At 53.5% G+C, this 26,099-nt stretch overlaps 2 protein-coding genes across 5 annotated transcripts in view; one reads left to right on the top strand and one right to left on the bottom strand.

The window, feature by feature from the left end:
- The window catches only part of FZD3 (frizzled class receptor 3), a 106,338-nt gene that overhangs the window by 11,374 nt on the left and 68,865 nt on the right, over positions 1–26,099 (top strand). The window lies entirely within an intron of this gene.
- FBXO16 (F-box protein 16) overlaps positions 1–26,099 on the bottom strand; it is a 55,272-nt gene that overhangs the window by 10,011 nt on the left and 19,162 nt on the right. For all 4 annotated transcript variants that reach the window (XM_072143840.1, XM_072143841.1, XM_072143842.1 and 1 more), the window contains exons 4-6: positions 3,310–3,516; positions 2,061–2,225; positions 1,760–1,980 (exon numbers count right to left, since the gene is read on the bottom strand). In XM_072143840.1, coding sequence (XP_071999941.1) covers positions 1,760–1,980; positions 2,061–2,225; positions 3,310–3,516 — 593 coding nt within the window. The remainder of the gene's footprint in view (positions 1–1,759; positions 1,981–2,060; positions 2,226–3,309; positions 3,517–26,099) is intronic.

The raw sequence follows: 26,099 nt of genomic DNA, 5'->3' as shown, positions 1-26,099 counted from the left end.
GCCGTATCCTGGGTGTCGTGGATTATTTATGGTGCAGGATTTGTCAGAGCAAACACTGAGGATCTGACATTCCTGCCGTAATCTGGTCCTGTCACAAGTGATGGGCAGGACTGGATTGTGCACCTGGATGTAGCTGAACCGGTCGTCTCAGATGAGGGTAGACCCCCGATAGTAAAAAGAGGGTCCTGTGCCAATTCTTGGCCCCTATCATTTACTGAACAGGGGCAAAACGTAGAGATGGAGGCAGGCAATAGCTGCCCTACCTAAAGCCTGTCAGGGGCTACTGCTGGGTGACAGATAGGTGACTGCTAGACATGTGGTTGTGTATGGGGAGAGCTGTAGTGCCCATGCTGTGCCTGGGTAAGCAATGAAGGGGCTGTAAAACAGGTGCCTACAGCAGCAGATTGTAATATAGGGCGGTTTGGGCGGCTTCCTGGGGCCCAAGGCTTCTAAGGGGCCAATCACCACCTGAACCAATCACCAAGTTTGATACTGTCCTGTAGACATAATAAAGAGAAAGATCTCCAGCCAGGAAATCTTTTTAATCCTTTTAACACATACTTATAGGGTCCTTCCAGGACCTTTGAAGGTCCTCCAAACGTCTGCAGAACTAAAAGTTGACAGAAGGGACCCCCCCTCCTTTCCCAAGTACATAGGGAAATGAGACTTGTAATGGCCGATAACATCTATACAGCCCATGGCCCGTGGCTGTCTCAATCCGCCCCTGGGTGCCCATCCTTCTGTAAGGATATATCAGCCTAATATTAGCTATGACAGTGCCAAGCCATCCATGCCGGTGCCAGTGTGGTATGCTGGCCACGTGCCAGGTAGGTGCACCCAGGTGTGCTATACCTCTGTAATCAGAGCAGTTCTGGTCCAGAGAGAATGAAAGACACCGTGTATTGGTCACACCTGGGTGCTGAGCACCCGTGTTATGGTCTAGTGCCTCCCATCCATCAGCCTTATCTCCCGCCTCTGTATACCCCCGACCTGGCACTACCCGGTTATACAGCTGAGTTTAGGGTTTGTGTTCATGCAGGAGTCTAGGGTCTGTAATAACGTGGCGAGTCCAGTTTAGTGGTTACAGAGGTAATGTCACTTTAGAGGTACCTACCTTCTGGTTCTATAGCACCTAAAAACAAGCTTCTTGTGTCATTTTGAAGATAAGAATCTCATCTTTCAGCTTTTGGTTCTGTGAGCTACTGGACCTACAGGCAGTTATTTTATAGGAACTGGATCTTTATCTGCAGCTTGCATTTCCAACCATGTCTTTAGCTACCTGTATCTCTGGTTCTGTCACAATCCATAAGCCTGATGTGATCTGAAAGATGAGATTGTAATTTTTTAATATGACAACAGCAGAATGTCTCTAGGTGCTATCGGGCAGACGATAGGGGCTTCTGAAGTTACACTCCCCCTACAGCCTCTAAACTTGACTCATCTCATGTGAAAAGGGAGAAGGGAGAAGAGTCATATTTGCCATTTAAAGGTAAACATGTGAGATTTCTCATAAAAGCAGGGGCTTGTAGTTTAGTGAGGTAAAACAGGTTCTATTTCATAATGAGGGGCCCTAAGTCTTGTGGGGGTCTTCTTCTGCAACCGTCCATACTGTTTTTGCATGAACAAATTAAAATGTACATTGTAACAAATAAAAAGTTTTGCCAAGTTTCAGCAATGGCCATGGATGCAGGAGCCTTGGTCGCTGTGACTTCCTCCTGGTCAGGACACGGCTTGGATGAGAAGACTTCGGGGGACTTACGCCTGGCGGGCCTGCTCCATGGGGTCGAAGTTATCCAGGTAGTTGAATCTTATGGTATCGGTGGGGTGTTTGTCCGATGAGCGCCACGGCGGGAGCTCCTTCCTCTCTCTGTCATGTGACTTCATGGACCGATGCGATAACAGAGACGAAAACTTTGGATCCAAAACCTCTTTCGAAATCGGCTGAACGTCTATAACTACAAAATCGTCCCTTGGGGGAGTCTAGAACACAGGAAGATCAGATGTTATATAATCTATACAGAGACCACAACCCTGAGCGGACCCCCACCCCCTCTACATACCTTGGGCCTTGTCACGTGAAGCTCTCGCACCATCTCTATGTATTGTCTCTTCCACACTCCCTGCTCAAAAGGGGTTGGGGAGAAGTTGATGCACCAACCAAAGCGCAAGCATTTGGGCATCCAGAGTTGGTCCAGTTCTGTGAGGTTCTTCCAGTGCCAGCTCACCTAGACAATGCCAAAGAGAAGCTCTGCCAGCCTGGTACCGAAATATATATACCCTGCATCTCATATACTCATAGCACTGTTCTCTACACTGTCTATCGGTGGCTTATAACGTTGCATAGGTCTCTGGGCTAGGGGCACAAATTGGTCTTATGACCCATCATTCCCTGATTTTTAAAGTGCAATCTTTGGTCCCATGTGTAATGACCCAGAGTGGAGTCCTTACAAAAGCTAAGCTATGTAACTCCGGCAGTTGCTTCAGGGACATCAGCCATCTCCTTCCAGTTAATTGCTACAGTTTAGCTCATCAGCTTTGTAACTAAAGCCACTGTTTGAGAGAGTGTGCATTTACATATTTCATTATTCATGTTTTGTGTTAAACAACACCTGTTGATAGGCAGGCTGTCCTTTGGCTGACTACCCAGAACTTTCTAGAGGGAGAATTTCATAGTTCATATAGGTGAGTTAGTGAATAAAGGGGTTAGAGAAATGAGGGATGTGTGATGTCTGCATATTGTCACTGCAGATATGAAGCAGAGTGATCCAGCCCAAAATTAATGGGATAGTCTGAGCCTAATGGCCACAAATCTGCAGAAGCCATTCAGGCCTGACCAATAGTTGGATTTAAAGCTAATGCCCCTACAGCCTAGCCTGCTACCGCCAACGGATACTACACAGCGCTTTCTGCTGTTTGGACAATAAATGGGCTGGTAATTGGAGACTACATTCTCCTTGTGTGTTCCTTGCCATGTAACATTATGGGCCTTCACATTACGGACCTTTACCAGCCCCAAATGTCCTTGGGCGATACTTGCCACCATCCGCCCCCCTTTCTTACTTTGTCCCTGTCAGTCTCTATGGATGTGGAAGGAGCGAGGAAAGGGCCAATATGACCACCCATCTTGATATAGCATTGATATTATCCCTCTTACTGCCGATTCTCTAGTAGGCCCCTGGCGGGCACTTAACCCTTAATACATGTCCCAACCATTTGCCTTGTAGCAATATTGAATATTGATGTATCTGATATTTTATATCCTTTCCACTGCATCCAATCCAAATGGCCATGTTGTGCCCCTGCACCCACCTGAGCACAGCGGCAGAGGCTGCGAGGATCCAGGAAGGAGAAGATGTAGAGGCTGAGCACCCGAGGCAGCACAGAGGTGAAATCCAAGGAGTCCCGAGGGGCTTTCCCCTGCAGATGTCCGCTGCAGAACCTCAGCTGGGCCACGCTGCATCTCTCAAACAGATCGCAAAGGACGCTGCGTCTCTGAGCGTCCGACCACTTGTCAAACTGAGAGAAAGGAAACTTTCATTATTATCATCATTATTATCCTCTCCACAGTACGACTACTGCACCGTGGCTGGATACATGGTCAGACATTTACCATGATGGACAGATGGGATAACTGAAGACAGAGAGGACGTCTAGACATATTACACCTAGTGGAACTTGTCGCTACATGATGCCTGGCTCTGTACACTATAACCATAGACTGATAGGAAACCATCAGCAGGTTGGAACATACAGCATTGGAGACAGTGGGGCTCATTTACCAAGGGTCCGAACGCGGCACTTTTGTCAGGTTTCCTGAATATTTCCGTTTTTTGTGCCGAATTGCCACGGGATTTTGGCGCACACGATCAGATATTGGCGCCGGCTTTCACGCAACAGAAATTGGGGGGGGGGGGGCGTGGCTGTTCGACAACCCAACGGATTCAGAAAGAAATTTAAAAAACGATTTGTGATGCAAGATCAAGCACTCACGTGCACCAGGAAGAAGAAGGTGAACTCCGGCGGACCTCGGCACAGCAGTGACACCTGCTGGATATCAGCGCACGACCTTAGTGAATCCCGGCAGAGCCGAATCCTCGTCGGGCAACGCTCCGCTGGATCGCGACTGGACCGGGTAAGTAAATGTAAAAATGTAAGAAAATTCCCACTAATTCTGCACGGAGAATCGACGGATCAGCCAAGTAGAAATCTAACTTCAGCCATAAGTTTTTTCTAGAGAAACTTCCCTGAGGCAAATCTGTCCAATGTGAACACAGCTTAAAGATTTGGGTGGATTCTTAGAAACCCAGAAACTGGGGGTAATCACCTATAATGATGCCCCTTAAAGCAATGACCGCGAGGTGCGATGCTCTTATCATGGTTTATGACGCTTCCCTAAAAAGCTAATTAAGAGGTTAATTAAGGTCGGTGGTCTTGTTTGACAGGATGGGGGTCTCAGTTACCAGATCAAAGCCTCTATGTGTACCACCTAATAGGAGGCCATTGTTCAGGTGTCATGGCTGCAGCCTGGATACACAAGGCATCGGAGCTCAGTTTACTCCCTAAATAATGTCAAGCGAAGCCGATCTGTAATGAGGCATCAATCAACCTCCTGACCGCAGGACCACGACTCACCGCAGAGGTCTCATATTACTATTTGCTTCTTAATTCATCACATCAATCCAGCACTGCCTTGCTGATCGATATCACTGCCATTCGGGGGCACCACTAACAGGACAGAATATTGCCTCTCATAATGCATCCCAGTGCCATCTGTACCTCAGGTAAGTGACACCCACCGACCATTCACATCATGTAAAAAAGGTGCCTATTATACCTACAAATGAGCAGCCGTCCTGACACCTTTCTATCATAGCCAGCAGTGGTCAGGGGTCAGCATGGGCGCTCTGACCCCTCTGTGACTACACCCCCCATACACAGCAAGCTGCCATGTCCTGTGTGTCCTGACACCTTTCTATCATAGCCAGCAGTGGTCAGGGGTCAGCATGGGCGCTCTGACCCCTCTGTGACTACACCCCCCATACACAGCAAGCTGCCATGTCCTGTGTGTCCTGACACCTTTCTATCATAGCCAGCAGTGGTCAGGGGTCAGCATGGGCGCTCTGACCCCTCTGTGACTACATCCCCCATACACAGCGAGCTGCCATGTCCTGTGTGCCCTGACACCTTTCTATCATAGCCAGCAGTGGTCAGGGATCAGCATGGGTGCTCTGACCCCTCTGTGACTACACCCCTCATACACAGTGAGCTGCCATGTCCTGTGTGTCCTGACACCTTTCTATCATAGCCAGCAGGGGTGAGCATGGGCGCTCTGACCCCTCTGTGACTACATCCCCCATACACAGCGAGCTGCCATGTCCTGTGTGTCCTGACACCTTTCTATCATAGCCAGCAGGGGTCAGCATGGGTGCTCTGACCCCTCTGTGACTACATCCCCCATACACAGCGAGCTGCCATGTCCTGTGTGCCCTGACACCTTTCTATCATAGCCAGCAGTGGTCAGGGATCAGCATGGGTGCTCTGACCCCTCTGTGACTACATCCCCCATACACAGCGAGCTGCCATGTCCTGTGTGTCCTGACACCTTTCTATCATAGCCAGCAGTGGTCAGGGGTCAGCATGGGCGCTCTGACCCCTCTGTGACTACACCCCCCATACACAGGGAGCTACCATGTCCTGTGTGTCCTGACACCTTTCTATCATAGCCAGCAGTGGTCAGGGGTCAGCATGGGCGCTCTGACCCCTCTGACTACATCCCCCATACACAGCGAGCTGCCATGTCCTGTGTGTCCTGACATCTTTCTATCATAGCCAGCAGTGGTCAGGGGTCAGCATGGGCGCTCTGACCCCTCTGTGACTACACCCCCCATACCCAGCAAGCTGCCATGTCCTGTGTGTCCTGACACCTTTCTATCATAGCCAGCAGTGTTCAGGGGTCAGCATGGGCGCTCTGACCCCTCTGTGACTACATCCCCCATACACAGCGAGCTGCCATGTCCTGACACCTATCATAGCCAGCAGTGGTCAGGGGTCAGCATGGGTGCTCTGACCCCTCTGTGACTACACCTCCCATACACAGCGAGCTGCCATGTCCTGTGTGTCCTGACACCTTTCTATCATAGCCAGCAGTGGTCAGGGGTCAGCATGGGCGCTCTGACCCCTCTGTGACTTCACCCCCCATACACAGCAAGCTGCCATGTCCTGTGTGTCCTGACACCTTTCTATCATAGCCAGCAGTGGTCAAGGGTCAGCATGGGCGCTCTGACCCCTCTGTGACTACACCCCCCATACACAGCGAGCTGCCATGTCCTGTGTGTCCTGACACCTTTCTATCATAGCCAGCAGTGGTCAGGGGTCAGCATGGGCGCTCTGACCCCTCTGTGACTTCACCCCCCATACACAGCGAGCTGCCATGTCCTGTGTGTCCTGACACCTTTCTATCATAGCCAGCAGTGGTCAGGGGTCAGCATGGGCGCTCTGACCCCTCTGTGACTACACCCCCCATACACAGCGAGCTGCCATGTCCTGTGTGTTCTGACACCTATCATAGCCAGCAGTGGTCAGGGGTCAGCATGGGGGCTCTGACCGCTCTGTGACTACACCCCCCATACACAGCGAGCTGCCATGTCCTGTGTGTTCTGACACCTATCATAGCCAGCAGTGGTCAGGGGTCAGCATGGGTGCTCTGACCCCTCTGTGACTACACCCCCCATACACAGCGAGCTGCCATGTCCTGTGTGTCCTGACACCTTTCTATCATAGCCAGCAGTGGTCAGGGGTCAGCATGGGCGCTCTGTCCCCTCTGTGACTACACCCCCCATACACAGCGAGCTGCCATGTCCTGTGTGTCCTGACACCTTTCTGTCATAGCCAGCAGTGGTCAGGGGTCAGCATGGGCGCTCTGTCCCCTCTGTAACTACATATCCCCCATACACAGCGAGCTGCCATGTCCTGTGTGTCCTGACACCTTTCTGTCATAGCCAGCAGTGGTCAGGGGTCAGCATGGGTGCTCTGACCCCTCTGTGACTACACCCCCCATACACAGCGAGCTGCCATCGCCTGTGTGTCCTGACACCTTTCTATCATAGCCAGCAGTGGTCAGGGGTCAGCATGGGCGCTCTGACCCCTCTGTGACTACACCCCCATATACAGCGAGCTGCCATGTCCTGTGTCCTGACACCTTTCTATCATAGCCAGCAGTGGTCAGGGGTCAGCATGGGCGCTCTGACCCCTCTGTGACTACACCTCCCATACACAGAGAGCTGCCATGTGTTGTGTGTCCTGACACCTTTTTATCATAGCCAGCAGTGCTCAGGGGTCAGCATGGGCGCTCTGACCCCTCTGTGACTACACCCCCCATACAAAGCGAGCTGCCATGTCCTGTGTGTCCTGACACCTTTCTATCATAGCCAGCAGTGGTCAGGGGTCAGCATGGGCGCTCTGTCCCCTCTGTGACTACACCCCCCATACACAGCGAGCTGCCATGTCCTGTGTGTCCTGACACCTTTCTATCATAGCCAGCAGTGGTCAGGGGTCAGCATGGGCGCTCCGACCCCTCTGTGACTACACCCCCCCCCCCATACACAGGGAGCTGCCATGTCCTGTGTGTCCTGACACCTTTCTATCATAGCCAGCAGTGGTCAGGGGTCAGCATGGGCGCTCTGAACCCTCTGTGACTACACCCCCCATACACAGCGAGCTGCCATGTCCTGTGTCCTGACACCTTTCTATCATAGCCAGCAGTGGTCAGGGGTCAGCATGGGCGCTCTGATCCCTCTGTGACTACACCCACATACACAGGGAGCTGCCATGTCCTGTGTGTCCTGACACCTTTCTATCATAGCCAGCAGTGGTCAGGGGTCAGCATGGGTGCTCTGACCCCTCTGTGATTACACCCCCCATACACAGTGAGCTGCCATGTCCTGTGTGTCCTGACACCTTTCTATCATAGCCAGCAGTGGTCAGGGGTCAGCATGGGCGCTCTGACCCCTCTGTGACTACACCCCCCATACACATCGAGCTGCCATGTCCTGTGTGTCCTGACACCTTTCTATCATAGCCAGCAGTGGTCAGGGGTCAGCATGGGCGCTATGACCTCTCTGTGACTACACCCCCCATACACAGCGAGCTGCCATGTCCTGTGTGTCCTGACACCTTTCTATCATAGCCAGCAGTGGTCAGGGGTCAGCATGGGCCCTCCGACCCCTCTGTGACTACACCCCCCATACACAGCGAGCTGCCATGTCCTGTGTGTCCTGACACCTTTCTATCATAGCCAGCAGTGGTCAGGGGTCAGCATGGGCGCTCTGATCCCTCTGTGACTACACCCCCCATACACAGGGAGCTGCCATGTCCTGTGTGTCCAGACACCTTTCTATCATAGCCAGCAGTGGTCAGGTGTCAGCATGGGCGCTCTGACCCCTCTGTGACTACACCCCCCATACACAGCGAGCTGCCATGTCCTTTGTGTCCTGACACCTTTCTATCATAGCCAGCAGTGGTCAGGGGTCAGCATGGGCGCTCTGACCCCTCTGTGACTACACCCCCATACACATCGAGCTGCCATGTCCTGTGTGTCCTGACACCTTTCTATCATAGCCAGCAGTGGTTAGGGGTCAGCATGGGCGCTCTGGCCCCTCTGTGACTACACCTCCCATACACAGGAGCTGCCATGTCCTGTGTGTCCTGACATCTTTCTATCATAGCCAGCAGTGGTCAGGGGTCAGCATGGGCGCTCTGACCCCTCTGTGACTACACCCCCCATACACAGCGAGCTGCCATGTCCTGTGTGTCCTGACACCTTTTTATCATAGCCAGCAGTGGTCAGGGCTCAGCATGGGTGCTCTGACCCCTCTGTGACTACCCCCCCCCCATACACAGCGAGCTGCCATCGCCTGTGTGTCCTGACACCTTTCTATCATAGCCAGCAGTGGTCAGGGGTCAGCATGGGCGCTCTGACCCCTCTGTGACTACACCCCCCATACACAGCGAGCTGCCATGTCCTGTGTGTCCTGACACCTTTTTATCATAGCCAGCAGTGGTCAGGGCTCAGCATGGGTGCTCTGACCCCTCTGTGACTACACCCCCCATACACAGCGAGCTGCCATCGCCTGTGTGTCCTGACACCTTTCTATCATAGCCAGCAGTGGTCAGGGGTCAGCATGGGCGCTCTGACCCCTCTGTGACTACACCCCCATATACAGCGAGCTGCCATGTCCTGTGTCCTGACACCTTTCTATCATAGCCAGCAGTGCTCAGGGGTCAGCATGGGCGCTCTGACCCCTCTGTGACTACACCCCCCCATACAAAGCGAGCTGCCATGTCCTGTGTGTCCTGACACCTTTCTATCATAGCCAGCAGTGGTCAGGGGTCAGCATGGGCGCTCTGTCCACTCTGTGACTACACCCCCCATAAACAGCGAGCTGCCATGTCCTGTGTGTCCTGACACCTTTCTATCATAGCCAGCAGTGGTCAGGGGTCAGCATTGGTGCTCTGACCTCTCTGTGACTACACCCCACATACACAGTGAGCTGCCATGTCCTGTGTGTCCTGACACCATTCTATCATAGCCAGCAGTGGTCAGGGCTCAGCATGGGCGCTCTGACCCCTCTGTGACTACACCCCCCATAAACAGCGAGCTGCCATGTCCTGTGTGTCCTGACACCTTTCTATCATAGCCAGCAGTGGTCAGGGGTCAGCATGGGCGCTCTTACCCCTCTGTGACTACACCCCCCATACACAGCGAGCTGCCATGTCCTGTCTCCTGACACCTTTCTATCAAAGCCAGAAGTGGTCAAGGGTCAGCATGGGCGCTCTGACCCCTCTGTGACTACACCCCCCCCATGCACAGCGAGCTGCCATGTCCTGTGTGTCCTGACACTTTTCTATCATAGCCAGCAGTGGTCAGGGGTCAGCATGGGCGCTCTGACCCCTCTGTGACTACACCCCCCATACACAGCGAGCTGCCATGTCCTGTGTCCTGACACCTTTCTATCATAGCCAGCAGTGGTCAGGGGTCAGCATGGGCGCTCTGACCCCTCTGTGACTACACCCCCCATAAACAGCGAGCTGCCATGTCCTGTGTGTCCTGACACCTTTCTATCATAGCCAGCAGTGGTCAGGGGTCAGCATGGGCGCTCTTACCCCTCTGTGACTACACCCCCCATACACAGCGAGCTGCCATGTCCTGTGTCCTGACACCTTTCTATCATAGCCAGAAGTGGTCAAGGGTCAGCATGGGCGCTCTGACCCCTCTGTGACTACACCCCCCCCATGCACAGCGAGCTGCCATGTCCTGTGTGTCCTGACACTTTTCTATCATAGCCAGCAGTGGTCAGGGGTCAGCATGGGCGCTCTGACCCCTCTGTGACTACACCCCCCATACACAGCGAGCTGCCATGTCCTGTGTGTCCTGACACCTTTCTATCATAGCCAGCAGTGGTCAGGGGTCAGCATGGGTGCTCTGACCTCTCTGTGACTACACCCCCCATACACAGGGAGCTGCCATGTCCTGTGTGTCCTGACACCTTTCTATCATAGCCAGCAGTGGTCAGGGGTCAGCATGGGCGCTCTGACCCCTCTGTGACTACACCCCCCATACACAGCGAGCTGCCATGTCCTGTGTCCTGACACCTTTCTATCATAGCCAGCAGTGGTCAGGGGTCAGCATGGGCGCTCTGACCCCTCTGTGATTACACCCCCCGTACACAGCGAGCTGCCATGTCCTGTGTGTCCTGACACCTTTCTATCATAGCCAGCAGTGGTCAGGGGTCAGCATGGGCGCTCTGACCCCTCTGTGACTACACACCCCCATACACAGCGAGCTGCCATGTCCTGTGTGTCCTGACACCTTTCTATCATAGCCAGCAGTGGTCAGGGGTCAGCATGGGCGCTCTGATTCCTCTGTGACTACACCCTTCATACACAGCGAGCTGCCATGTCCTGTGTCCTGACACCTTTCTATCATAGCCAGCAGTGGTCAGGGGTCAGCATGGGCGCTCTGACCTCTCTGTGACTACACCCCCCATACACAGCGAGCTGCCATGTCCTGTGTGTCCTGACACCTTTCCATCATAGCCAGCAGTGTTCAGGGGTCAGCATGGGCGCTCTGACCCCTCTGTGACTACATCCCCATACACAGCGAGCTGCCATGTCCTGTGTGTCCTGACACCTTTCTATCATAGCCAGCAGTGGTCAGGGGTCAGCATGGGCGCTCTGACCTCTCTGTGACTACACCCCCCATACACAGCGAGCTGCCATGTCCTGTGTGTCCTGACACCTTTCTATCATAGCCAGCAGTGGTCAGGGGTCAGCATGGACGCTCTGACCCCTCTGTGACTACACCCCCCATACACAGCGAGCTGCCATGTCCTGTGTGTCCTGACACCTTTCTATCATAGCCAGCAGGTCAGGGGTCAGCATGGGCGCTCTGACCCCTCTGTGACTACACCCCCCATACACAGTGAGCTGCCATGTCCTGTGTGTCCTGACACCTTTCTATCATAGCCAGCAGTGGTCAGGGGTCAGCATGGGCGCTCTGACCTCTCTGTGACTACACCCCCCATACACAGCGAGCTGCCATGTCCCGTGTATATACTTAGGGTCCCATTATCATTCAGCACATGGGCTATTATGCATGGACATCCATACCCTTCCTGTGCTGGACAAATGTTTGCTCGATTCTAGAACAAGAAAGTGGAAAGTAAACAGAGAGATCTTTCCAAGAAAAAGGAATGTTTCCAGGATGGTGGGGAATACATCACAGGGACGACTTCATATTGTATCAATTGCAACAATCCTACATTATACACAGTGACTGCACCAGCAGCAGAATAGTGAGTGCAGCTCTGGAGTATAATACAGGATGTAACTCAGGATCAGTACAGGATAAGTAATGTCATGTATGTACACAGTGACTGCACCAGCAGCAGAATAGTGAGTGCAGCTCTGGGGTATAATACAGGATGTAACTCAGGATCAGTACAGGATAAGTAATGTCATTTATGTACACAGTGACTGCACCAGCAGCAGAATAGTGAGTGCAACTCTGGGGTATAATGCAGGATGTAACTCGGGATCAGTACAGGATAAGTAATGTCATGTATGTACACAGTGACTGCACCAGCAGCAGAATAGTGAGTGCAGCTCTGGAGTATAATACAGGATGTAACTCAGGATCAGTACAGGATAAGTAATGTCATGTATGTACACAGTGACTGCACCAGCAGCAGATAGTGAGAGCAGCTCTGGAGGCGGTTACCTCGTTAGAGGAGGGTGTGGCTGTGTGTGGAGCTGCTGTGTGTTTGTGCTCCTGAGCTCCTGGAGGAAGATCTGCCCGCCCAGGGCCTACTCTCTCCTCTCCCAGGGAGGGAGTTAGGTTCCTGGGGATGAGTGAGGGAGCCAAGTCCCAGGCTCCTGCTTCCCGGTCTAGGCCGGCGGGAGGCAGGAAAGGACAGCAACCGGCCAGCGCTATGGAGGACTCAGGGGTGAGACGTTCCACCCGGAGTCGTAGCAATACGGCTCCTGCTCCCCCTGAGAAGCGGAGAACCCAGAAGCTGAATGCCCAAGTCGGTGCGGGTGGGAGCGGTCCTTCCGGGGCTGAAGCCATGAAGCGGAGTGCTCACAGAGGTAAGGCTGACCATGCGGGGGGAGGCTGGGCGGTGCAGGGACCCCGGGAGTCTTTGTCCACCTATGCCTCCCGGGTCCAGAGCCACCTCTGTGAGTATGAAGAGGCAAGTAAGACCATCAGGAGGCTCCGGGAGGAGCTGCGTTGTGCCCGTGCCAGGGTGAATACAGCAATGGGGAAGCAGAGGTCAGAGATTACCTGTGAAATTAAAAGACTAAAATCAGACATTGAGAAGCTTCTTATAAGAAAGACTTTTATTAGCGAGAACGGCGGTCCATTCAAGGAAAAATTGTTGAATGATGACAGATTTGCAGAAATGGCTGACAACAGAGAGCAAAGGCTGAAGGGGTTGCAGCCTGCGAGCCAGGTGGAGGAGGAGGATGATGATGATGATAACGAGCAGCAGTTCCCACCTGGCGGCCTGCAGGAAGATCAGCAGGCCTCGTGCAGTGGGCCCCCTGCAGGACAGCCAGCAGTAACACCTCGCTCGGGGGAGGACAGTGACACCGGCAGCCAGGGAGGGGCGCTCATGGCAGAGATCCGGCTGCTCGAGTCCCCAGTGCGCATGGAGAACTTTTCTTTTGGTGACGAACTCCCAGAGGAAGCCGCTGGGGAGAGCAGCCGGAGGAAGGCGAAGAAGACCAGGCCCAAGCAGCAAGAAGAGGTACGTTTCATCTTTACCCCCCTCCCTGTACACCCCCCCGGGCAAAGCGCAGGGTCAGCTCACTGTGCAAGCCCTGCTACCCAAACCCCCCCGAGTTCTGCTGTGGACCCGGTGCAAAGGTGCAGGGAGATTACAAAGCCAGGTGGCGAGGCGCAAGGCTCCATCTCTGCTTGTAGTAGTGGAGATGGAGCAGGGAAAGCATCGGCTGAAAGGCCGGACACTGAGTGTCGCCCCGCGGGGGGCGCTCCATCTAGCACCGGCACTGTGGCCTGCTCCCCAGGGGGAGGGGGGGCAGCCTGGTGTCGGCGTCGGTTACGGGTCCCAGTCCCAGTCCTCCCAGCGGTGGCGATTTCTCTATGAGAAAAAAAGTCCTGTTTTGTATTGGAACTGGTAATACTGAAAATAGACATCCTGTAGAGACTGGTGAAAGACGGACGGCGAGCAAACGCAAACTGACATCTGACGCCGAAGAAACGGAGGGCAAAAGCCAATCTGGGGTTGGGGTCACCTCTGGACAGATCATGCAGGCCGGGGGAATTGGTTCTGTGGAGGTGGCCTCTGCCCCTACGGCCAGAGATGCTGAGGCTGTCCTGCCGTCCGTCGTTACTGCTGGTCCAGCGAGTGTGAATGGTGCTGTGGCTGAAGGGTCGTTATCAGGGGTAGAAAATGCAGGTGATGGTGGTGCTGTGAGTAGAGATGGTGGTATGGAGAGAGGTATTGCTGGGACTAGTGGTGCTGCTATGGTGGGAGGTGATGTTGTTACTATGAGTGGAAGTGTTGCTGTGGATGAGGGGGCTGTTGTGAGTGGCGGGGCTGCTGTGAGTGGAGATGGTGGTATGGAGAGAGTTATTGCTGGGACTAGTGGTGCTGCTATGGCGGGAGGTGTTGCTGTAACTGGGGAGGTTCCTGTGAGTAGAGATACTGGTGTGGCTGGAGGTGTTGCTGGGACTTGTGGTGATGCTATGGTGGGAGGTGATGGTGTTGTGGGATGTTTTGCAGGTAATAAGAGGGCTGTTATGAGTGGGGGTATGGTGGGATCTGGTCCTGTTGTGCCCCCAGCGGTGGCAACCCCCAGCGGTGGCAGAAGTTATGCCAGTGTCACTGCTGGGGGAGATTTCGCATCCTCCTCGTCTTCGGGCCCTAGGGGCAATATTTTGCAGCAGCGTCTTCTGGAAGCTCTGAGAAAAGGGGAAAGATCAATGACTGTAGAGGGTGGAGAGGTTGATCTGTCCTTCTGGATAGAGAGGCACGGCCTTGGAGCCTTCCGAGAAAATAGAGGGGGGGAAACTGCATGGTCCCTCCCGACAGCCGGGCCAGGTGGCGCCCGTAGGAATGTGGTCCGTCTTAGGTGGCGGGGCAGTGATGCGTGTCCACCTAGAACTAAGGTGGTTGAGCTCCTCCTAGAGATGGGCTTCAAGGCAATAGACATCTTTGCCTTGATTCATCCTTATGGCACATCTGAGTTCGATGTCAGTTTTGTTCGCCCAGAGGGACTTGAGCTCTTCTGGGGGAATTATGAGCTGAAAAAGAACATGCCCGGTTGGCGAGACTTTGCTGTTCAGGCGGTGTCTCGCCAAAACCAGGTCAAGAAAGTGACCGTTTTAACCCGTAATGAATCACTTTCTTGCTATGACATCATGACTTGGCTTGGGCGATATGGTGAAGTATTGGAGACGCCAAGGAAAAATCGGGACGAGTTTGGTATCTGGTCAGGGGCCTGGACCTTTATGATGAAGTTAAAGGTTTCAGGTAACTCGGTTGCCCACATCCCTTCATCAGCCTTCCTGGGGAGGGATCGCATCCAGATCTTCTACCAGGGTCAGCCCAAGCTGTGCCACAGGTGCGGTGACCCCACACATTTCAGCGCAAACTGCACCGTGCAGAAGTGCGCGTTGTGTGGGGGTGTCGGCCATCTCGCTGCATCCTGTAAGCAGATTCGGTGTCACCTGTGTGGTGACTTAGGTCACCCGTTCAGCCGTTGTCCTCGTTCTTTTGCTAATGCGGTTCTGGCTCCGGTGGGTGAAGGCCATGAGGCCGAATCTGCTGGGGAGGGGACTAGCAGAGGCGGAGGAACTGAGGGGCCAGGGAAGAAAGATAAGAAAGTGACGCCATCACGACAGAGGCATCAGGAGAGGCGCCAGAGGGACAGGGAGGTGGGGGGAGTCGCGGGTCACTGCCCCCGGCCCTGTCCTTCAGCCCAATCTTGTTGCTGAGGCCCCGAGGAATGATGAGTTGGATGAGGAGGTCAGGAGGATCCAGAGGGAGGAAGCGGCCACGCTCTCAGAATCCTCCCATTATGAGAGTATGGATGAGGATAGTAGGGCGTGGCTACAGGAAAAGCGCAAGCAGGGCAAAAGGAAAAAGAAAAAGAAGGGAGATTTACACTCTTCTCTCACCCTGACTCAGAAGCCAAAGGAAGGTAAAGCTGATTCCCCTCTGGTTGGTCTTTCCAACCGGTTCCAAGCCCTTGACAACGTCTCTGCCTCAGAGGTTGAGGGTGAGGTTCCGGAGAGGGCGGGAGGGCTTTCAGGAGATGCTGAGTCTTCCGCTGAGGATGCTTCGTCCTCAGAATGGGAGACTGACCTGGAGTCCGGAGACGAGGATGAAAGAGCTGATATGGACACTACAGTTTCAAAAAAGAGAGGGAAAGGGTCCTCTTCTGAAACTGAGGAAAAGGGTGGTGGGAAAAAGAAAGCCGTCTAACTCAATCATTCATGATGGCGGCACCCACTCCGTTGACGCTGGCGTCCATTAATGTCGCCAGCATTAAGTCTGATGCGGCTAGATTTGCGGCCTTTGATTTTCTCGGCCGCGTTGAAGCCGACATTTTATTTTTGCAGGAGACCAGGCTGCCAGATTTGGCGGCCGTGTTTAAAGCTAAGAGGGAATGGAGACACGGGCCTTCCTATTGGTCTCTTGCGGCCGAGCCGTATAGCGGAGTGGCGGTCCTTTTTACCGCATCGGTAGAATGCCGACGAGTTATTGAGTTAGAAATGGGGAGGTGCCTGATCCTGGATGTCCTCATGAAGGGACAAGAACTTCGCCTAATTAACATCTATGGTCCCCAGTCCAAGTGGGACAGGAAGTGTCTCTTTATGAGGATCAAGCCCTACCTTTTTACAAGTCGGCAGGTGGTCTTTGGAGGGGACTTCAATGCTGTCACGAGGCCCCAGGATAGGGGAGGTTCCAGAGACAAGCTGACTTATGATAGCGTCGCTCTTAATAGCATAGCTAGTGAGGCTCGCCTGGTGGATGTCCACATCCGGCACACCCCAGGCCACGCGGGGTTCACCTATTATAGGGGTAGCTGCAGGTCTAGAATAGACAGGTTTTATTTAAAGGAGGAAGCCATTTCTTCACCAGTTTCTGTTGTTGAGGTGGAGTTCTCCAACCACTGTTTAATTTTGTTTTCTCTGAATGTTACAGAGACCCCCCGGATGGGAAGAGGCTACTGGAAGCTCAATTCGTCTCTCCTGGAGGAAGCGGAGATCAGACAATCCTTTGAGGACTTTCTTCAGAGCCAGGTACCATTGCTGGGCCTTTGTAGCAGTAAGTCAGAGTGGTGGGAGATGCTCAAGAAAAGGGTGGCGAGATTCTTCCGCCAGCTCTCGAGCCTCAGAAGCCTGGACAGGTACCACCTGTATCAGGGCCTGAGGAGGAAACTCGAGCATCTCGTCTCGTCTGGAGGTAGTCGTGAGGACATCTCCAGAGTGAAATCCTTGCTGAAGAGGTGTCAGTACGATAGACACACATCTTTGGTTTTTGAGAGGGATTACGGGAAATACCGCTCACCCGACCCTTACAGAAACTGCAAGATGTCAGTGAATGGTAAAGTTGTCACGGGACTGGTTGACAGTACGGGATCCCTGAAAAGGTCCAGATCAGGGATTCTGGAGGTCGTCAGATCCTTCTACTCTTGGGCAGGAAGGATCTAGATCGGGATGTGATGTCGGCTTTCCTGGCTGAAACTGTCCCTGAGCCAGGAGTAGACCCCTCTCTTGATGTTTTGACAGAGATGATCAGGGAAGAGGAAGTCAGCCTGGCGATTGAAGGGCTCGCCCTCAAGAAATCACCAGGTCCGGATGGCTTAACATCCGAGTTTTATAAGACCTTTAAGGACGCCTTGGTTCCCCTCTTGCCTGAGGTATTCAATGAGTGTCTTTCCTCGGGCGCTCTGCCGAAGTCAATGAGGAGGTCTGCCCTGATCATCCTGTCAAAGGGTAAGGACCGATCTCGTATTGAGAACTGGCGTCCCGTAGCGCTTCTCAATGCGGACAGAAAGGTTTTGGCAAAGGTGCTGGTGCAGTTTGCGCCCCGGCTCCTTTCGGGGACCCAGCACTGCTCTGTTCCAGGCCGCAGTACATTTAGTGCTGTGCTTTGTGTCCGGGAGGCAGTGGAGCAGGGCAGGGCTGGTAACTGGAAGGGGTACTTGCTGTCCTTGGATCAGGCAAAAGCGTTTGATCGGGTTAACCACGAGTACCTCTGGTCTGTCCTTCTGAGGTATGGCCTGCCGGGGGAGTTTGTCAATTGGCTTAAGGTTTTGTACGCAGGGGCAGAGAGTTTCCCGCTTGTGAACGGTTGGATTGGCCGCTCTTTTGAGGTCGGGTCTGGTGTTCGCCAGGGTTGTCCTCTGAGCCCACTACTGTACGTGTTCGCGATTGACCCATTCCTTAGGAGGGTTGATCGTGGGCCGTTGGTGGGAGTCGGGATGGACCGGGCAGCACCGGAAGCCACTCTAAGGGTGGTAGCATATGCCGATGATGTCACCGTTTTCGTGTCCTCGGGAGGGGAGGCGGAATGGGTGATGTCAGAGGTTGACCGCTACTCAGAGGCTTCTGGGTCCAAGATCAACCGGGATAAGTGTGAGAGTCTCTGGCTGGGAGAGGGGGATCCAGGCTTTGATCTCCCGGACACTCTTCCAGGGCCCCAAGACTCTGCCAAAGTTCTAGGCATCGAATTTGGCCAGGGGGATTACCCCATGCAAAACTGGGACGGCAGGCTTTAGATCGCCGCTCAGAGGGTTGACCAGTGGAAGGGTTGGTCTTTGACCCTCAGAGAAAGGGTTAACCTGATCAAAACTTACCTGCTCCCATTGCTGATATATCTGGGCAGTGTGTGCATGTTGCCAGAACCCCTCTGGACTCGGTCTACAGTCTGTTCTTCCAGCTGTTATGGGGGAATGGGCTGAACCTAATCAAGAGGGAGGTTACTTACCGCGCGAGGAGACAAGGAGGGTTGTGTATGGTCAACCCTGTGGTGTTCCTAGTGAATACCTTTCTTAAGATCAATGTAGCAAACCTCTGGAAAGAGAGGGCTCCTCCGTGGGTATACTCCTGCAGGGGATGGTTTCGGCCTTTCTTCCAGGAATGGGAGACAGGAGGGCAAGTGAAGGATCTCCGCACACCGCATGGGCATCTTCCGGCTTACGCTACCCCGGTTCTGAAGGTGATTCGCCGGTGGGGTCTGGAAATGTGGGAGATCAGGACCATGTCGAGGAAAATCCTTGACAAAAGGGTTCTGTTGACCCATTTCCAGAAGCCTCTGGCCCTCAGGGATTGCCCAAGTCGGGATCTTGGGGTGGGTTTGAGTTTATTGAGTTCCATCAGGATCCCCTTGAAGTTTTGGGACGTGACTTGGCGCTGCTTCCATGGAAAGCTGTGTGTGAGGGACAATCTGAAGTGTAGGAGCTCTGAGGAAAGGGGTTGTCCCCGGGAGGAGTGCGGTGGCCTGCTGGAGAGCATGGACCACTTCCTGCTTCAGTGCCCCTTTAACACAGAGGTGTACAACCGGGTGGGCGCTTCCATCCATTGGCCCGGGTTGGCCGGTCTCTCCTATGCGGAGTGGGCCTATGGAGCATTCAGAGGCCTGGGTGGCCGGGACCGATGCACGTTATTCTTAGTCAGTCTAGTGGTCAGGTACCACACGTGGAACGCACGGTGTTTAGTATCGACGCAGCGTAAAATCCTCCCGGTGGATGAGGTGGTTAGGAACATTCTGGGGGACCTGGTGAAGGTGCGCTCTCTGGAGTATGAGAGGCTGGGCACGGGGAGGGCCTCTCTCCTTTGGAGGGGGTTCTCCTTTAGTGTCCCTTAGTCTGTCATCTCCTCTCCTGGTGTTGGGCTGATGCTGCACAGTAGATTTTTGTTTTGTATCTGAGGTTATAGTGATGTAGGGGCTTGCAGGCCCCGAACCTGGGCTTTATGTGGTTTGTATTTATGTTGTAGAGATTTTATTTGTATTCTGTTTTCTTTATGTTGTGTTGTAAATAATGTATATATTGTATATATTGTATATAGTGCGGTTTGGGACATAGTGTTAGGTTGGGAGGGGGGTGATGGTGGTGGGATTTACGAACAAGTGACCTTGGACTCTATGACCCTAGGCACTGGTCTGGACTACTTAACGCAAACTTTGGACGTTAGACCAGTGTCTGGGGGGAAGGGGAGGGTGCGGGCGAGGGATTTAGTTTAGTGTAGTGTTGTGTGTATTTGTTATTATATATTGAAAAAAAAAAAAAATGGGTGTGGGATGTGGTCTGTGTGGGGTGGTTTGTTATTAGAGGGTGCGGGTGGGTTTATGTATATTTATAGTCATTTATGTTTTATTTGTGGGTGTGGCTTGTCTTATTGTTTATTGGTTTGGTTTAGGTTATGATAATCGTTTGGGTGGGGGTTGTGGTATTTGGTGTTCATTCATTTCGGTGTATTTTAAGTTATTGTTTTTACTAGGTGTGAATGGGGCTGGACCAGCAGGTAAGAGATTGTATATATTGTATGTTATGTTTTGTTTGTATTGTTATGTTTTTTACTTTTATATAAAATAAAAGATCTACAGGATGTAACTCAGGATCAGTACAGGATAAGTAATGTCATGTATGTACACAGTGACTGCACCAGCAGCAGAATAGTGAGTGCAGCTCTGGGGTATAATACAGGATGTAACTCAGGATCAGTACAGGATAAGTAATGTCATGTATGTACACAGTGACTGCACCAGCAGCAGAATAGTGAGTGCAGCTCTGGGGTATAATACAGGATGTAACTCAGGATCAGTACAGGGTAATGTCATGTATGTACACAGTGACTGCACCAGCAGCAGAATAGTGAGTGCAGCTCTGGATTATAATACAGGATGTAACTCAGGATCAGTACAGGATAAGTAATGTCATGTATGTACACAGTGACTGCACCAGCAGCAGAATAGCTCGTGCTGGATCATTCTGCTGTGAGCTGTTGGAGGGTGTGGTTGTGTGCTGCTGAGCTCCTGCACCACCTGGAGCAATCTCCATCCACCCAGGCCTGCTCTCTCCTCCCCAGGGAGGGAGTGGGTTACTGGGATGAGTGAGCCAGGAAAATCCCAGGCTTCTGCCTCCCGGACCAGGCCGGCGGGGGGCAGGAGAAACAAGTTACCGGCCAAAGCAGAAGGGGTGAGAAGATCTGCCCGGAGCCAAGGACGCAGCGATGTGACCTCGGCTGCCACCCCCAAGACCCAGGGAAGCCGCAAGGTCTCCGGTTCACAGAAGATCAAGGCAAGTAACATCAGCCTGAGTGCTCCTCCTGGAAAGCTGAGTGACTGTGCAGGAAAGCTGGGTGGTTCAGCTGAAAAGCTGGGTGCTCACGGAGGTGTGCAAAAAGCATGGGGTGACCTGAAGGCCCGGGAGTCTGCTTCCATCTATGGCTCCCGGATTGCTGAGCACCTCCGTGAGTACGAGGAAGCTGGAAAAGCGCTGAGGAGGCTCCAGGAGGAGATAAGGGAGACCTTGGCCCTAGCGGGGGTGGCCACTAAGAAGAAGAAGCCTGATCTTCTTACCACCATCAACAGGCTTAAAGCCGAGGTCACCGCTCTGGAGGAGAAGCGTCGGCTTATCCGTGAAAACAGCGGTCCGTTCCGGGAAAAGCTGGAGAATGACACCAGATTTGAAAAAATGCAACAAGAGCAGCTGAGAAAGCTGAAGGGGCTTGAGATCCAGGCGGATGATGGCGATGATGAGGAGGATGAGGAAGACCTGCCGTGTCCGTCTGGTGGCCTGCACCAACACCAGCAGGCCTCGCACGACAGGCTGCCTGCGGAGCAAGCGCCATTACCATCAGGCTGCGGCTCTGCCAACCTGGAGGAGGAAAGTGATGACAGCGGCCAGGGGGGGGCGCTAATGGCTCAGATCCGTCAGCTTGAGTCCCCAGTTCACCTCCAGAACTTCTCCTTCGGCGATGATATGCCAGATGACGACCCAAAGAGAAAGAAGAGAGCCAGGAAGACCAAGGCGTCTGAGGAGGTGAATCTGGTGTTTCGTCCCCTCCCTGTTCCCTCCGGGCGGGCAGCAGTGCCAGCCTGTCGTGTAGGCCCCGTTACCCAGCCCAGCACGAATCCTGCAGTGGACTCGGTGCCAGGGTGCGGGGAGAGTGCAAAGCCACGTTCCATCATGGCGCAGAGCACCATCCTTGTTTGCAGTAGCAAGGATGGTGCAGGGAAGGCATCGGCCGAAAGGCCGGACAGTGAGGGCGATCCAGCAGGTCCTGGTACTGTGCGCTGCCCCCCAGTGGGAGGGGGGGGTGGCCCGGTGCCAGGGGCAGTGGCGGTGGCTCCTGTGGCCCCTAGCGCTGTGGCTGCCTCTAGCTCCGGTGAGCAGCGGCAGTGTGATGGGGCTGCTGGGACTTGTGGTGCGGCGCCTCCCAAGCGTCTTGTGCAGCCTGTGGGAAAGGGTGCAGGAACAGTGTTATTTTGTATTGGTGCATCTGACCCTGGAGATGACCATAAGAGACTGTCCGGAGTAAATAAAGACAGGAGGCCTCTTGCATCTAGTGAGCAGCAATGCTCAAACCTTAGAAAAACTGCTGGACAACAAGGGGTTAATGCCAATGAGGCAGAGGGCACAAGTAAGATCGGGGTTGGAGCTGCCTCTTCTCAGGCTGTATCAGCTATGGAGGTAGCTCTACCCCCAGTGCCCAGTGACGCCGAGGCAACCCCAGGTCCTCCTGGCCCAGCTGGTGTGAGTGATGCAAGGAAGCGAGGCAGTGATGCAAGGAAGCGAGGCAGTAATGTATATAGTGTGGTGAATGTGGGGGTGGTGAATGGCGCTGAGGGGGATCCTGGTGTGAGTGCTGGTCCATCTGCACCCCCAGTGGTGGCCGCTCCCATAAGGAGCTATGCGAGTGTCACCGCTGGGGCAAGTGGGGTTAACTCCTTGTCTCCTGGCTCTGGGAACAGCGTTTTGCAAAGGCGTCTTCTGGAGGCTCTCAGGAGAGGGGAAAAGTCAATCACTGTAGAGGGGAGAGATGTTGATCTGTCCTTCTGGACAGACAGGCATGGCCTGGCAGCCTTCCAAGAGAAAAGGGGGGGAGAGACTGTATGGTCTTTACCCACAACCGGGCCCGGTGCTTCCCGTAGGAATGTGGTTCGTCTTCGCTGGAGGGGCAGTGACGCATGCCCACCCAGGTCAAGGGTGGTGGAGCTCCTCCTGAAGATGAACTTCAGGGCTTGTGACATCTTTGCCCTGATACATCCTTATGGTACTCCGGAGTTCGATGTCAGCTTTGTTCGGCCGGAGGGCTTAGAGCTCTTCTGGTCGAATTATGAGCTGGCAAAGAACGAGCCCGCATGGCGAGACTTTGCTGTGCAAGCAGTGTCTCGCCAAAACACAGTCAAGAAGGTGACCGTTTTGACCCGTAACGAGTCACTTTCTTGCATGGACATCATGACTTGGCTCAGTCGTTATGGTGAGGTTGTACAGGTACCTCAGAAAAACCGCGATGAATTTGGCATTTGGTCTGGGGCCTGGACCTTCATGATGAAGTTGAAGTGTTCAGGCGGCACAGTCGCCCACATTCCCTCTTCAGCCTTTCTTGGGCGGGACAGAATCCTGATTTTCTACCAGGGGCAGCCGAAGGTCTGTCACAGGTGCGGTGACCCCACACACTTTAGCGCCAGCTGCCAAGTGCAGAAGTGCGCTTTGTGTGGTGGGCTAGGTCATCTCGCTGCATCCTGTAAGGACATTAGGTGTAACCTGTGTGGTGAGCTCGGTCACCCTTTCAGCCGTTGTCCTCGCTCCTTTGCCAATGCGGTTGTGACCCCAGTGGAGGAGAGCCAGGAGGTTGCTTCTGCTGGGGAAGGTACCAGCAGAGGTGGAGGAGCTGAGGGGCCTGTGAAGAAAAGCAAGAAGAAGTCGCCTTCTCAGTTAAGGCGGCTTGAAGCCAGACAAAAAGGGAGAGAACTGGGGAAGCCTCAGGTTGCTGGGGTGACCCTTGGTCCTTCCTCAGAGGCTGGTCATGCTACTGAGGCCCTGAGGGATGATGAGTTGGATGAGGAGGTCAGGAGGATGGAGCGCGAGAAAGGTGCCATGTCCTCCACGTCCTCCCATTATGAGAGTATGGATGAGGATAACAGGATTTGGCTAGAAAATAAGCGCAAGCAGAAAAAGAAAAAACGCGGCCTATCTAAGGTACCTAAGGAAGGGAAAACTTCCTCCCCTCTGGTTGAGCTTTCCAACCAGTTCCTCACCCTCGATGAGATCGCCTCCTCGGAAGGAGAGGCTGAGGGTGGGGTTCTGGAGGTGGCGGCGGAGCAGCCTGCAGGGGGCGCCAAATCTCTATCCTCTGGGGATGCTGGGTCCTCAGAGTGGGAGACTGACTCAGAGCCAGGAGACAAGGACGAAGGAGAGGGTGGTCCGGGTGGGTCCTTGGGGGCCAGTAATAACATGGACACCTCAATTTCGTTAAAAAGAAGTTGCCCCAATTCTGAAGGGAAAAGGGAAAAGGGATCATCCTCAGAGGACAGTAGAGGGAAGGGAGTTAGTAAGAAAAAAGCCGTCTAACTCAATCACTCATGATGGCGGCACCCACTCCGTTGACGCTGGCGTCCATTAATGTCGCCAGCATTAAGTCTGATGCGGCTAGATTTGCGGCCTTTGATTTTCTCGGCCGTGTTGAAGCCGACATTTTATTTTTGCAGGAGACCAGGCTGCCAGATTTGGCGGCCGTGTTTAAAGCTAAGAGGGAATGGAGACACGGGCCTTCCTATTGGTCTCTTGCGGCCGAGCCGTATAGCGGAGTGGCGGTCCTTTTTACCGCACCGGTAGAATGCCGACGAGTTATTGAGTTAGAAATGGGGAGGTGCCTGATCATGGATGTCCTCATGAAGGGACAAGAACTTCGCCTAATTAACATCTATGGTCCCCAGTCCAAGTGGGACAGGAAGTGTCTCTTTATGAGGATCAAGCCCTACCTTTTTACAAGTCGGCAGGTGGTCTTTGGAGGGGACTTCAATGCTGTCACGAGGTCCCAGGATAGGGGAGGTTCCAGAGACAAGCTGACTTATGATAGCGTCGCTCTTAATAGCATAGCCAGTGAGGCTCGCCTGGTGGATGTCCACATCCGGCACACCCCAGGCCACGCGGGGTTCACCTATTATAGGGGTAGCTGCAGGTCTAGAATAGACAGGTTTTATTTAAAGGAGGAAGCCATCTCTTCAGCAGTGTCCGTTGTTGAGGTGGAGTTCTCCGATCACTGTCTAATTTTGTTTTCTCTGAATGTTACAGAGACCCCCCGGATGGGAAGAGGCTACTGGAAGCTCAATTCGTCTCTCCTGGAGGAAGCGGAGATCAGACAATCCTTTGAGGACTTTCTTCAGAGCCAGGTACCATTGCTGGGCCTTTGTAGCAGTAAGTCAGAGTGGTGGGAGATGCTCAAGAAAAGGGTGGCGAGATTCTTCCGCCAGCTCTCGAGCCTCAGGAGCCTGGACAGGTACCGCTTGTATCAGGGCCTGAGGAGGAAACTCGAGCATCTCGTCTCGACTGGGGGTAGTCGTGAGGACATCTCCAGAGTGAAATCCTTGCTGAAGAGGTGTCAGTACGATAGACACGCATCTTTGGTTTTTGAGAGGGATTACGGGAAATACCGCTCGCCCGACCCTTACAGAAACTGCAAGATGTCAGTGAATGGTAAAGTTGTCACAGGACTGGTTGACAGTACGGGATCCCTGAAAAGGTCCAGATCAGGGATTCTGGAGGTCGTCAGATCCTTCTACTCGCACCTCTTGGGCAGGAAGGATCTAGATCGGGATGTGATGTCGGCTTTCCTGGCTGAAACTGTCCCTGAGCCAGGAGTAGACCCCTCTCTTGATGTTTTGACAGAGATGATTAGGGAAGAGGAAGTCAGCCGGGCGATTGAAGGGCTCGCCCTCAAGAAATCGCCGGGTCCGGATGGCTTAACATCTGAGTTTTATAAGACCTTTAAGGACGCCTTGGTTCCCCTCTTGACTGAGGTATTCAATGAGTGTCTTTCCTCGGGCGCTCTGCCGAAGTCAATGAGGAGGTCTGCCCTGATCATCCTGTCAAAGGGTAAGGACCGATCTCGTATTGAGAACTGGCGTCCCATAGCGCTTCTCAATACGGACAGAAAGGTTTTGGCAAAGGTGCTGTTTAATCGGCTGGTGCAGTTTGCACCCCGGCTCCTTTCGGGGACCCAGCACTGCTCTGTTCCAGGCCGCAGTACATTTAGTGCTGTGCTTTGTGTCCGGGAGGCAGTGGAACAGGGCAGGGCTGGTAACTGGAAGGGGTACTTGCTGTCCTTGGATCAGGCAAAAGCGTTTGATCGGGTTAACCACGAGTACCTCTGGTCTGTCCTTCTGAGGTATGGCCTGCCGGGGGAGTTTGTCAATTGGCTAAAGGTTTTGTACGCAGGGGCAGAGAGTTTCCCGCTTGTGAACGGTTGGATTGGCCGCTCTTTTGAGGTTGGGTCTGGTGTTCGCCAGGGTTGTCCTCTGAGCCCACTACTGTACGTGTTCGCGATTGACCCATTC

Source organism: Engystomops pustulosus, chromosome 3, assembly GCF_040894005.1.
Source record: "Engystomops pustulosus chromosome 3, aEngPut4.maternal, whole genome shotgun sequence".
NCBI lineage: Eukaryota > Metazoa > Chordata > Amphibia > Anura > Leptodactylidae > Engystomops > Engystomops pustulosus.
The sequence above is the reverse complement of the archived record's forward strand: the minus strand, read 5'-3'. Positions and strand labels throughout refer to the sequence as shown.